Source organism: Pyrus communis, chromosome 3, assembly GCF_963583255.1.
Source record: "Pyrus communis chromosome 3, drPyrComm1.1, whole genome shotgun sequence".
Classification (NCBI taxonomy): domain Eukaryota; kingdom Viridiplantae; phylum Streptophyta; class Magnoliopsida; order Rosales; family Rosaceae; genus Pyrus; species Pyrus communis.
Window position 1 is genome coordinate 29087534 of NC_084805.1, and position 13282 is coordinate 29100815.

A 13282-nucleotide genomic window follows, 5' to 3' on the forward strand; every position below is an offset into this window, starting at 1 on the left:
TCCCCGACTATCCCAACCCCCCCCCCCCCCCCCCAAAAAAAAACACCAAAAAAAAAATGAAAGGTTTTAATAAAAATGATAAATAAATGTGTAATAAATAGGATCAGAAAAAGGTAAAAACATGATTTTTCGTTAAGAATAAACAGTACCGGAAGTGTTTCGTTAAACCTTCCAAAAAAAATTCCAAATCACTGTCATATCATCTCCTAAAGTGGACAGCAGCCACCCAAACCCGCCACCACATGCGGCCATTTTGCCACCGAGCCACTACTCTTTCCTCTCTCATATTTTCGTCCCTCAAATTTCAAGTAACTTTTAAATTATAATCCCAAATTTATGGTTTATGAAATTGAATATTAAGGTTAAAAAAAAAAAAAAACAAAAAATATTTACCAACCCATTGATTATGAATCCTGAATTCGATGCTGCTCACATATATATATATATATATATATATAATGGCAGACACATAGAGTAGCTTAAGAATAACAAGGGTGAAATGCCTACTTAGTCCCTGAACTATCACCTCTATAAAAATTAGATTTCTGAATTATTTTTTCGATAAAATAAGTCCCCAGTTAAATTCATTAAAAATTACTAATTTCATCCCTACTATTTTTTTTTTCTTTAGCAATTCACCCTAAAAATAATTATGGACTTGCATAAAAGAACACAATCTTTGTTTTCTGCTCTATGTACATCTATACTTGGTAAATAATACATGAAAAAAAAATAGAACGTACAATTTGAGGAAGATGTAGGAAAATGATCGTTACGATAGTGAGTATCAAAATGTTTAATTGGGTTATTACCGATTAAAGGACTCACTAAATCATGCCAATCACGTTATGTGAAAAATCAAGATATTGAAGAAACTCAGTATACATATTACATTTGCATCTTTGATGTTTTCAATCTTAACAGTGGTCGATCATCGTTGGAAACCAAATTCAAGTTTCATGTTTTCTAACAAATAAATATAAACAGATTTAGAGTCCGAGCACCGGCATAATTTTATCATATAAACAAATAGAAATTGCGCCTAAAACTTGTATGTGCAGAACGTTCATCTTTTTAAGGACGGATGATACCATGTCGGTAAATTTGGTTATTGTCTAGAGATGATTGTATATATAATCATATATTACAATACGTAGCAGTAACAAACTTATATATTCACATTATCTAGGGTATATTTCAGTGATAGATTCTTCATAAACGGATAGAGATGACTTGCTGATAGATTGAGCGGAGTCTAGTGTTGCCTCTGACATGTTTCCCATTGCTCTACTTTGGAGGAAAAATGCCGGTTGTTGAGGTGATGGCAATGTAACAGAGTAGCTACTAAGCATGAGAACTATCGATTGCATTGTCGGCCTGTCAGCTGGATCTTCCTGAACACAAAGTAAGCCGATGTGGATGCATCTGATTGCTTCAGTCCTCGAATAAGAGTCTCTTAGACACGGATCCAATAATTCCAAAGGTGCCACATCTCTCCATAACTTCCAAGCCTGCATAAAATTCAAAAGTTTAATTCATGATGCTATGTTAATGCAGGAGAACAGAACACTACACTTTTCATTTTAAGCTTACATGGCTCATGAGGTCCTCAGCTGCATTGCTCTGAAAGAAGTTACTGTTCTTCTTGCCACTAATGATTTCTAGCACTAAAACACCGAAACTATACAGATCGGACTTGACAGAAAAATGTCCGTGCATCGCATATTCGGGAGACATATAACCACTACAAGGAGCATAACCATCAGCATAGAAATTATGACAAAGATGTAATGAGAAAACATTTCAGATTCAATTTGAAAATTGCAAAACAGAAGTGGTCGTGAGAAAAGAATGAAATAGGTAACTTACAATGTACCGACAATTCTATTTGTGTTTGCTTGAGTTTGATCAACCCCAAATATTCTGGCCATGCCAAAATCAGATATTTTTGGATGCATCTCCCCATCTAACAATATATTGCTGGCTTTGAGATCACGATGTATAATTCTAAGTCGGGAATCTTCATGTAGGTACATGATTCCTCGAGCAATTCCTGAAATAATCTTGAAACGTCTTGACCAATCCAATTGCCCTTGTTTCTCAGGGTCTGCAAATCATCAAAATCAAGTTATCATCGACGAACTGCTATTGCAATAGGGAAAGACTATCAGATGTCTGAGTGTACAAACCAAATAGGAAACAGTCGAGGCTTTTGTTGGGTACAAATTCATAAATAAGAATCTTTTCTTGGCCTTCCAAGCAGAATCCCAACAGCCTAACCAGATTTCGGTGTTGAAGTTTGGCTACCAATACCATCTCGCTCTTAAACTCTTCCGTGCCTTGGCCAGAATTCCTTGATAGCCTCTTCACAGCTACTTCTTGACCGTTTGAAAGTATAGCCTGCGAGAAAACTTTGATCAAACCATGGAATGTCCACTCATGGCATTCATGGGCAAGCTTCTGAGGCTCCAAAATTATTCAGATTTTGCATGCATAAAAATTGGAACTTTTAGACCTGAAGGAGAACTCATATCATATATTGATTAACATACCTTGTAAACTTGACCGAAACCACCTTCGCCTAACTTGTGATCATCGGAGAAATTGCTCGTGGCTGCTTGGATGGCAGCAAAATCAAATTGCAAAGACTTGACGGAAGTATTGTCATTCTCACCTGCACAACCAACCAAACCATAGAAGCATAATGTTTACAGACGAGGAATAAATGAAAGGAGAATCAACGAGAATAAACAAGAGGAGAATTGCAGAAGAATATATTTGTCCACCGCTTGGTTCGTCTGCTGCTGCTTGATTGTACTTCTTTCTTGCTCCCCTAGTTATGCAGCAGTAAGCAACAACTAAAAGTAGCACAGATACAGATATTGGTAAAACAATGGCAACAACTGTAAGAGTTGGGATTTTGCTTTTTCCTGTAAAATAAACAAAAAATATTGAGAAATTGGTAAAATCAACAGCCACAGGACAACACCATATTCCCCTGTTCCAATAAACTACCCAATAAAATAATCTGATAATACCAGAAATGACTTGATTGGGGCTTCTAAAAAGTTTTAAAATGTTTGTTCACTTTACCTTTAGGCGGAGGAGGAGGAGTAGGAGGAGGAGGAGGAGCCCCTGGTGCAGGCTCTGGTGCTGTGCCGTCTTGGGGGAAGAAGGGGTAGATTTCATACCTAACGTTACAACTTGGAAACAGAACTCGTCCCCCTTGCTTTCTGCTACAACAAGACGGCAATTGCACTACGATAATCTTAAGGCACTTGTGGCAAGTAGCCGCGGACAGGTCCTGCGTGCACTGCCCGAGGGTGTACAGAGTAATCAGATCACTGAATTTCATTTTTTTTGTGGCGAACTTGTCGGCGTCGTTGGCAGCCTCGGTAGCCACCTCGTTCATACTCGCCGTCAGCACCTGGTTGAACCGAGTCGGTTCCGTTACGTCCTGCGAGCTCAACAGGAACACGGCAGGGTTCTCGGCTGAGGTGGAAAAGAATGACACGTACGAGTAGCGCAGCATACAGTCGTCGTACCAGATCACAACCTCCTTATCGATGGGGCATCGCCGGGGAATCTCGCCGGTTGCAGTGGCAACGCAGGTTTCGCAAGCGTCGGTGCCCAAGACATCACCGCGGCAGAGGAAGAGACCGTAGACGGCGTTGTTTGGGGTTTTGACGGTGGCGTTGTAGAAGCCGGTGGAGCGGTTGGCGTTGGAGGAGAGGGTGGAAAAGAGGCGGTTGAGGTTGGACTGGAAGGTCGAGTTTGGGGTGAAGGTGGTGGTGTTTGAGCAGGCGTGGGAGAGATATTCTGCTTCCGTACTGGTCAGAAAGCTGGGCAGAGTAAAAATGGAGAAAATCAAAAGAAGGGTAGTCATGCTTTTCAATTTTTGGTGATTCATCATAACATCATATGCTTTTGTACCGAGTACTAACAAGAGCAATGCAGGGGTGGTAACAAGACTTTTCAGCTTTGATTGTTGACCAGAAGAGTTCCTCTCATACAACCGGGTCTTAGACAGTGCCATCAACGTCTAATAAGTGATAAAGTTATGAATGAGTATTCACCTATTTGTGAAATTTCGGGAATTCTTAAATTGTGTCTGTTTATCGTATATCGTGTAATTATAAATTATTTTAAATATTTTTATTTAAAATAAATCATGAACCATACCTGACGAAAACTGACCGCACGATATACGATAAACATATACGATTTGAGGATCACTAGAATCCTCACAAAGAGGATATGGAGAGGATCCTCATTAATAAGTTATTTCTAGATGTTCGTATTATATATGTGTTTGCAAAGAGGAGTTAGAATTTTCAAATAATAGAATCTTAATTTCAACAAAAAAAAAAAAGGAAACTTTAATGGACCATTTTATCGAGCACCTAATAACCATTTGTCGATTCCTGCCAACATTTGCCAAAAGCTTACGTGAATGTATGTTGACAACTACTATGAGTCAATAGAGCTTGTCGAGGGTAGCTGTAGGAAGCTATCGAGTAATGTTGAAGATTGTCAAGGCTTGTCAGCTGAGACATTTCATCGAGCACTTGATTCGCACCATAGAGTCGCATACAAGAAGAGATCAATGATAAATGAAAACAAATCTAGAAGGAGAAAATCATAATTTAGTGTTTATAAGGATTAAATAAAAGTATACAGTCAAATATACATATATATTTTAAAGCTGTTAGAATCATAAACAGCCAATAACTCCATATTAGTATGTCATTGCATGTTTGTACTTTAAAATAAACATACATATTATTTGCCGAATTCATATCGGTGAAAAATAAAAATTGCAATGTAGCAAAAAATAATAGGAAGACTAATGAAAATAGCTTGAAAACTTTGAGTTTTAACGATAAGGACAAAATAAAAGATAAAGTAAATAACTTATATATCTATCTTTTTTTATATTAATTTTTAAGATATTTGATGTAGAAAATGAATTTTTTATGTATTTAGCGAATTCTTTTTTATACATATCGATGTACAAAAATCGGGCATTAGAAAACTTTAAGACCCCACTTCAAAAGCTCTTCTAAAACCCCCAAATTTTCGGGGCCTACACTTGATCGGTGATCAACATATCTTCCTGTAAAGAAGCCTGGTTTCTCAGGTTTAAGACCCCACTTCAAAAGCTCTTCTAAAACCCCCAAATTTTTGGGGCCTGCACTTGATCGGTGATCAACATATCTTTCTGTAAAGAAGCCTAGATTCTCAGTTCTGGAAAGACAAATAGTTTCACTTTTTAAACATATGAACAATCGATGACATGGTCGGCCTCTTGTTTGCATCTGCTTGAACACACAATAATCCAATTAATGTGGATATACCTTAAAAATTCATTTGGACTGCACGAATCTTATATCAACGAATCCATCAACTCCAACTCTTTTGTTTCATTCCGCAAGTGCCAAGCCTGGAATCGATCATGGATGTAAGTACTCCAGTTTTGATAGTACATTAATTTTTTGATAGCACACTAATTTTCTTTTGGTCAATATAGCTACATTAATTTGTTCGACAGAAAATTTTACAATGCAACCCTAGTAAAGACCTTACGTAGTATAAGAGTCGATGCATAATCTGTCGGATGAAAGCCTAAAAGGTTCTTCCTCCCCCTTACGATCTCAAGCAACAATACTTTGAAGTAAATACATCAGATTTACTTAATACAATATCTCCATAGCATACTCTGGAGTCATGTAACTACAAAACTGTAATCACAAAATTGTAACCACAAAATGATTGACATAAGAGTTTAAAAAGTGAAAATATATAACTAATACATAGATAAGAGGGACGCATATAATAAAGAAAACTTACTAGGTGCCAACAATTGCCATGGTGTTTCCTTGAATTTGATCATCAACCCCAAACATTCATGCCAAAATATGGTATTATAGGACTCATATTGCCATCTAACACGATATTGCTTGCTTTTAAATCGCTATGTATAACTCTAAGCCTTCACTCTTCATGAAGATAAAAAATTTCTTGAGCGATTCCTCCTATTATCATGCAATGGCTTAACCAATCAAGCTATTTACGATTTTTGGATTCTAAATACTCACGTCAATTCATTAGATATAGACAATAATATTGTATTTAAGTTCAAAATTGCTAAAAAAAAAATTCAGAATGATGTACCCTTACCAAAAATAAAAAATCAAGACTTTTGCTTGGCACGTATTCATAAACAAGTAGGGTTTCCTTTCCTTCCAAACAAAATCCCGGAAGCCTAACAAGATTTCTTGTTGACAACCCCTTCACTGCTATTTCTTGTTCATTAGCAACTGTTCCCTGACACACAAGGCATTTTATCCAATCAATTGGATTGTCATATATGCATCTTATATATGTTTAGAATTGTACAAATTGAACCAAGATTCAAAATAGTTCCCAAGTGGAATTGCAAGAACACAGCAGTCTTCGTATCATCCCTACCTAAGAAAGTAAGTGTCAAAATATTTGTAAAAGACTAGAAAAACGTAGTGAACCAATGATAACTACGCACACTCATATAATTGAATAAATTAAACAAAAATATGTGTACATGTAGGGGAGTAGTGTGCAGCTATCATTTTTCTTCTTATTTCATGATAAATTAATCTCACCGTTTGCTGAGATATAGAACTCGTCCCCCAGAATTTCTTTTAGGAATTTGTGTTGCAGCTCCCAGAAGACACCAATTGCAATCTCCAGAGGACAGGTCCTGCATGCACGGTGCACTGCCCAAATCCGTACAGCGAAGTGAAACCTGTGTTGGAAAAGAATAGTATTTAGTTTTATTCTGTTGTTTGAATTTTAGGTTAAGCCCATTGGAATTAGAGTGTTGATTTCTTGCCTATTAGAATTAGGTTTAGTTGACTATATATAGTGCTTATGTTATGCAATTGGCTGCAATGTGTGAAAAAACTCGAGATTCTATTTGACTATATATAGTGCTTATTTTATACAATTGGCTGCAACGTGTGAAGAAAGTTAAGGTTCCATTATAAAATTAATTGGCAATATGAAAAGTAGCTTAATCTCTTATAAATCCTTACAAGGTTTCTCCTTTCACCAATGTGGAACTCTTTTGATCTTTACATTCTCACACGCCCCCTCACGTTTGACAAATTTTCAAACCAAACACGTGGACAATACGAATTGGGTGACGTAGAGCACATGTGGTCGTTGAGCTTCACACGTGGGTCAACCTGCTCTAATATCATGTAGACCAAAGACCCACACACAACAACACCGATATTGTCTCCAACTTGATAATTATACAATCTATCAGTATGATTTTATCATATAAGATCTCGATATTAATTGAAGTTAGCTTAAAATATTTAAACTCTTCTGTGATACACCTCGACGTGACGCCCATTTTTGAAGAAAAAAATTCTATAAATATGTTGTCACGCTTGCCACTATAATACAGCCCCTAGGTCCTAGGAGGTTTCATATTCCAAGTCAATAATGACTCTCACATATGATGGGACATGGTATGCGTGAGTATTACAACATCCCTTTTCTTGTCTTTTTATTTTATTTTATTTAACAAAGAGTATAACAACAGTCTTAAATCAAAATATTTTTACTTTGGGTTGTATTCCCCCTTTTTTTACCAAAAAAAAAAATGTTACTTTTTCAAGTTTACCAACTTTGTCACCGAATTTATATGGAGACGTCAAACTAATGAATCAAAAGAGATTCTTTCAAGTACAAATGATAGCGTTTTATCACAATAACGAAAAGCAATTATGTTTATGCTTTAATAATGTAATTTCGATCTCTACCGATTCTTCTTTTTCCGAACAACTAATTATTAACTTAGTACCGCTGTTTTTAGTGAAAAAGAAAATAGATTCATTCAAGAAAAATAGAGAGTGATGCAAGATTTGGATTGCCGAGAGGGGCGAATCCATCGTGGGACTTCATGGAGTTGAGAGAGAAGGAGTGAGTAGAACAATTCAGACTTGGTTGGTGTCATTGACCAGCTAATTAATGGTTGGCGTCTATGTTTTAGTAGCCATAGGATCATATTTGATTGGTTGTTGATTTAGATTGTGTTAGTAGATTGAAAAATATTTACATACATGATATATCGTATCAAAAAAAACATTAATATGTATACACTATTTTTCATATATCATTAAACAATTGGCACTCATACAAATGGCAATGAATAGCTAAGCTCATTTGTTCATTCATTTGATTTATGAAATAAATCAAATAGCAAAAAAAAGCACCACTGAGAGAAAAAGGAAGGAAGGTGCAAAAGCACAATCCGAACGTTGGAACGTGCAATGTTAGGTAACAACACACTGAAGAAAATTCAATAGAGAGAGAGAAACCTTATGATTTTTTGGACAGAGAGAAAAAGACCTCTTTCCGATCATAGGCATGAAAACTTGAGCCTTGTCGATCACGTTATGTGGAAAAAAGCTTCATTGGTATTTTTTATGAGGAGGATTCTCTATCTTTCTATATCCTTTTATTTGAACAATTATAGTTTAATCACGTTAATATTTTATATTAATTTTTTTATAAAGATAATAAGGTAAAAAATAATATGTGAGAAGAGAAGATGAAAGGAAATGAAAATAGAAGGGTAATGAATCCTCTTCGGGTCATGTGGCGAGCCCACCAAGGGCCAAAGGTTTCAGTTGACCCCGTGAAGGCAAAAAACAAAGACTAGAATCAACTCGCGTGACCTCTTGATCGTCTGGTTGGTGACGCTTCGGAGCCCACCATTTTTTAACGAAATGATTGAATGAACTGCCTGAAGTCGATGTTTTTGCGTACTCGGCATGCTAGTTTTTTTTTTTTCTTTCAAAACGATATAGTTTTGAACCTGGTTTTTAGTTTTCCTTTTTCTTCAAATATTTTAAAAGAAAAAAAATAATAATAAACCTCCTTACATGCACACCCACACCCGATTACAGCCCCCCTTCAAAAATGAAAAACTAACAAAAAGTTAAAAAAAAATTTATAATAAAAAATAACAAATAAAGGTTTAGTGAATAATATAAGAAAAATATAAAAATTTGATTTATCGTTAAAAATGAACAGTACAATATGTGTTTTGTTAAAACTTCTAAGTCAACCACATGCTACCATTTTTGTCACCGAGCAACTACTCTCTCCTTTCTCATTTTTTCATTCCTCAAAATTCAATTAACTTTCAAATTATAATCCCAAATTTATGGTTTATGAATAATTGAATATTGAGGTTTTAAAAAAATAATTAAACGCTTTTACCAACTCATTGATTAGAAAACCTGAATGCATGGCTGCTCACATGTATTTATTGATTAGAAAACCTGAATGCATGGCTGCTCACATGTATTTATAAAATTCCAATCCATCGATTGCAAGCGGTAGGTTGATAAACATATATTACAATAGATCCTAACGCCTTATTTATGCACACTATCGAGGGTATAATTCAGTGATAGATTCTTCATTAACGGATTGAGATGACTTGGTGATAGATTGATCGGACTCCAGCTTTGGATTTGACATGCTCCCCACTGCTCCGCTTCTGAGGAAAAATGCCGGTTGTTTAGGTGATGGCAGACTGACAGAGTAGCTATTGAGCATGAGAACTAGTGATTGCATTGTAGGCCTGTCAGTTGGATCTTCCTGAACACAAAGTAAGCCGATGTGGACGCATCTGATTACTTCCGTCCTTGAATAAGAGTCTCTCAGACACGGATCCAACAATTCCAAAGATCTCCCGTCTCTCCATAACTTCCAAGCCTGCATAAAACTCAAAGGTTTAACTCATGATGCTATGTCAATGCAGGAGAACAGAACAATACACTTTTCACTTCAAGCTTACATGGCTTGCGAGGTCCTCAGCTATATCAGTCTGAAAGAAGTTACTGTTCTTCTTGCCACTGATGATTTCTAGCACTAAAACACCAAAACTATACAGATCGGACTTGATAGAAAATTGCCCATGCATTGCATACTCGGGAGACATATAACCACTACAAAATTCAGAGGGAAAAATTTGACAAATTCATTAGTACAGATAATGCAAAGAAGAGGTGGTCGTGTGAAAAGAAAAGAAGAAAACGGGGAAATTTACTATGTTCCGACAATTCTACTTGTGTTTGCTTGAGATTGATCAACCCCGAAGATCCTGGCCATGCCAAAATCAGATATTTTTGGATTCATCTCCCCATCTAACAATATATTGCTGGCTTTGAGATCACGATGTATAATTCTAAGTCGGGAATCTTCATGTAGATACATGATACCTCGAGCAATTCCTGAAATAATTTTGTAACGTCTTGACCAATCCAATTGTCCTTGTTTCTCAGGGTCTGCAAATCATCAAAAACAAGTTATCATCGACGAACTGCTATTGCAATAAAGACTATCAGATGCTTGAGTGTACAAACCAAATAGGAAACGGTCAAGGCTCTTGTTGGGCACATATTCATAAACAAGAATCTTTTCTTCGCCTTCCAAGCAAAATCCCAATAGCCTAACCAGATTTCGGTGTTGAAGCTTGGCTACCAATACCATCTCGTTCTTAAACTCTTCCGAGCCTTGACCAGAGTTCTTTGATAGCCTCTTCACAGCTACTTCTTGACCGTCTGAAAGTATACCCTGCAAGAAAACCTCAATCAAACAATGGAATGTCCACTCATGGCATTCATCGACAGCTTCTGAGGCTCCAAAATTATTCGGATTTTGCATGCAGAGAAATTGAACTATGTAGACGTAAAGGAGCACACGTATCATATACTGATTAACATACCTTGTAAACTTGACCGAAACCACCTTCGCCTAACTTGTGATCATCGGAGAAATTGCTCGTGGCTGCTTGGATGGTAGCAAAATCAAATTGCAACGACTCGACAGTAGTAATATCATTCTCACCTGCACAACCAACCAAACCATAGAAGCATTATGTTTACAGACGAAGAATTAATGAAAGGAGAATCAACGAAGAATAAACAAGAGGAGAAGTGCAGAAAGATAAACATTTTTACCACTCGGTTCGTTTGTTGCTGCGGCGTTGTACTTCTTTCTTACTCTCCTGGTTATGCAGCAGTAACCCACAACAAAAAGTAGCACAGATACAGATATTGGTACAACAATGGCAACAATTGTACCAGTTCTGATTTTGCTCTTTCCTGCAAAATAAACAAAAAAATATTGAGAATTTGGTAAAATAAACGGCCACAGGACAACACCATATTCCCCTGTTCCAAAGTCCACAATAGCTATCAACAACCCAATAAACTGATCTGATAATACAATATTCACTTGATTGGGTCTTCTAAAAAGTTTTAAATGTTTGTTCACTTTACCTTTAGGCGGAGAAGGAGAAGGAGGAGGAGGAGGAGCCCCTGGTGCAGGCTCAGGTGCTGTGGCGTTCTCATCATAGAAGGGGTAGATTTCGTACCTAACGTTACAACTCGGAAACAGAACTCGTCCCCCTTGCTTTCCGCTACAACAAGACGGCAATTGCGCTATGGCAATCCTAAAGCACCGGTCGCAAACAGCCGCGGACAGGTCCTGGGTACACTGCCCGAGGCTGTACAACGTAATCACATCAGTGAATTTCGTTTGCTTTGTCGCGAACTTGTCGGTGTCTTTGGCAGCCTCGGTAGCCACCTCGTTCATACTCGCCGCCAGCACCTGGTTGAACCGAGTGCTGTCCGTTACGTTCTGCTCGTTCATCATGAACACGCCAGGGTTCTCGGCCGAGGTGGAAAAGAATGACACGTACGAGTAGCGCAGCATGCAGTCGTCATACCAGATCACAGCCTCCTTTTCGATGGGGCATCGTTGGGGAGCCTCGCCGGTTGCAGTGGCAACGCAGGTTTCGCAAGCGTCGGTTCCCACGACATCACCGCGGCAGAGGAAGAGACCGTAGACGGCGTTGTTTGGGGTTTTGACGGTGGCGTTGTAGAAGCCGGTCGAGCGGTTGGCGTTGGAGGTGAGGGTGGAGAAGAGGCGGTTGAGGTTGGACTGGAAGATGGAGTTTGGGGTGAAGGTGGTGGTGTTTTTGCAGTCGTGGTAGAGATATTCTGCTTCCGTACTGGTCAGAAAGATTGGCAGAGTAAAAATGGAGAAAATCAAAAGAAGGGTAGTCATATTTTTCATTTTTTGATGATTGATCATAAAATCATAGCTCTTTGTATTGAGTATTAAAAGAGCAAAGCAGGGGTGGTAGCTTGACTTTCAGTCTTGCGTGTTGACCAGAAGAGTTCCTCTCATACAACCGGGTTTTACACTCAGTGCCATCGTCGTCTAGTAGGTGCTTGCAACTTGTTCAACAGTTGCACTATTCTGTCCACTGACCAATTGTTTAGTTGTTTATTTGTAAAAAAAAATTTCAATTAGAAACTGTGTTACTATTCTAAACTACATGAGGTGGATCCAATAAATAGTGAGTTGCAAAAAAAAAAATACTCTAATCTTGTAGTTGACACAAGTTTAAATTTTTTTTTTTTTTTAAAAAGTGATGCAATAACAACCAAGCCTTATAGCATTAAGCTGGATCAATTGTACAAATTTTAAAACATAATACGTTCTGTTTTGTGTTAAGTATTCTGTTAACTTCAAGTATTCTATATCTTTTTTAAAGTCTCTTCCCAAATTTCCTAAAAAAATCTAAAGTAAATTAACTTAAATTACAAAATAGACAACCATTTAGGATACAAAGAAGAAAGGATAAGGATTGTCTGTCCTCCCACTTCCTCCCGTGTCCTTTTGTTTGTGTGGTCACGGTTAAATCACGTTAACAATTTATATTACTATTTATTTTTATCTTATTATCTTTATAAAAAAAACGATATAAAATGTTAATATGGCTTAATTGTAATCACACAAAATAAAAAAGCACGGAAAGACATTGGAAGTAAGAGGACAGACAATCTTTATCTAAAAAGAAAACGTTAACCAATTTGACTAAGTCCACTAAATGGCCAACTTTTATGGTTTGTCGTGTCATATTAAGTGTGAGTGGTGTTGAAGGGATATCAGTGGGTCATTGTCTTTATCATCGAATTCATTGCAAAAAAATACAAAGAGAGCGGAGAGAGAAAAAATAAATAAATAGAAGAAGCGAAGCAGAGTAAAATGCAATGGGGACGGGAGTGGTGGAGGTCAGGCCAGTTTTGTATGGGGAAATTCGAGCTTGGTGGGGATTTTTCTGAGGATTATTTATTTTTAGAATCAAGGAACAAAAAATTCCTGAATAAAATATTTGATTATTACCCACAAGAATGTTACAAGTTCC

General features: G+C 37.2%; 1 protein-coding gene across 3 annotated transcripts; it reads right to left on the reverse strand.

The window, feature by feature from the left end:
• Window positions 1-988: 988 nt before the first annotated feature.
• LOC137727824 (cysteine-rich receptor-like protein kinase 10) lies at window positions 989-12319 on the reverse strand. Of its 3 annotated transcripts, none has more exons than XM_068466657.1 (8): window positions 11387-12319; window positions 3094-3830; window positions 2787-2930; window positions 2553-2674; window positions 2190-2400; window positions 1870-2107; window positions 1594-1744; window positions 989-1511 (listed from the first exon to the last, which is right to left on the reverse strand). In XM_068466657.1, the coding sequence occupies exons 1-8, from the start codon at window positions 12160-12162 to the stop codon at window positions 1182-1184; spliced, it is 2709 nt and encodes a 902-aa protein (XP_068322758.1). In that variant the 5' UTR covers window positions 12163-12319; the 3' UTR covers window positions 989-1181. The 3 variants fall into 3 exon arrangements, 2 of the variants coding, with proteins under 2 accessions (XP_068322758.1, XP_068322759.1); XR_011067858.1 differs by lacking the exons at window positions 989-1511; window positions 1594-1744; window positions 1870-2107; ... (2 more) ...; window positions 2787-2930; window positions 3094-3830 and adding exons at window positions 9185-9296; window positions 9339-9777; window positions 9860-10010; ... (2 more) ...; window positions 10790-10911; window positions 11025-11168 and having other exon boundaries at window positions 11346-12308; XM_068466658.1 differs by lacking the exons at window positions 989-1511; window positions 1594-1744; window positions 1870-2107; ... (2 more) ...; window positions 2787-2930; window positions 3094-3830 and adding exons at window positions 9845-10010; window positions 10112-10349; window positions 10428-10638; window positions 10790-10911; window positions 11025-11168 and having other exon boundaries at window positions 11346-12314.
• Between the last annotated feature and the right edge of the window lie 963 nt (window positions 12320-13282).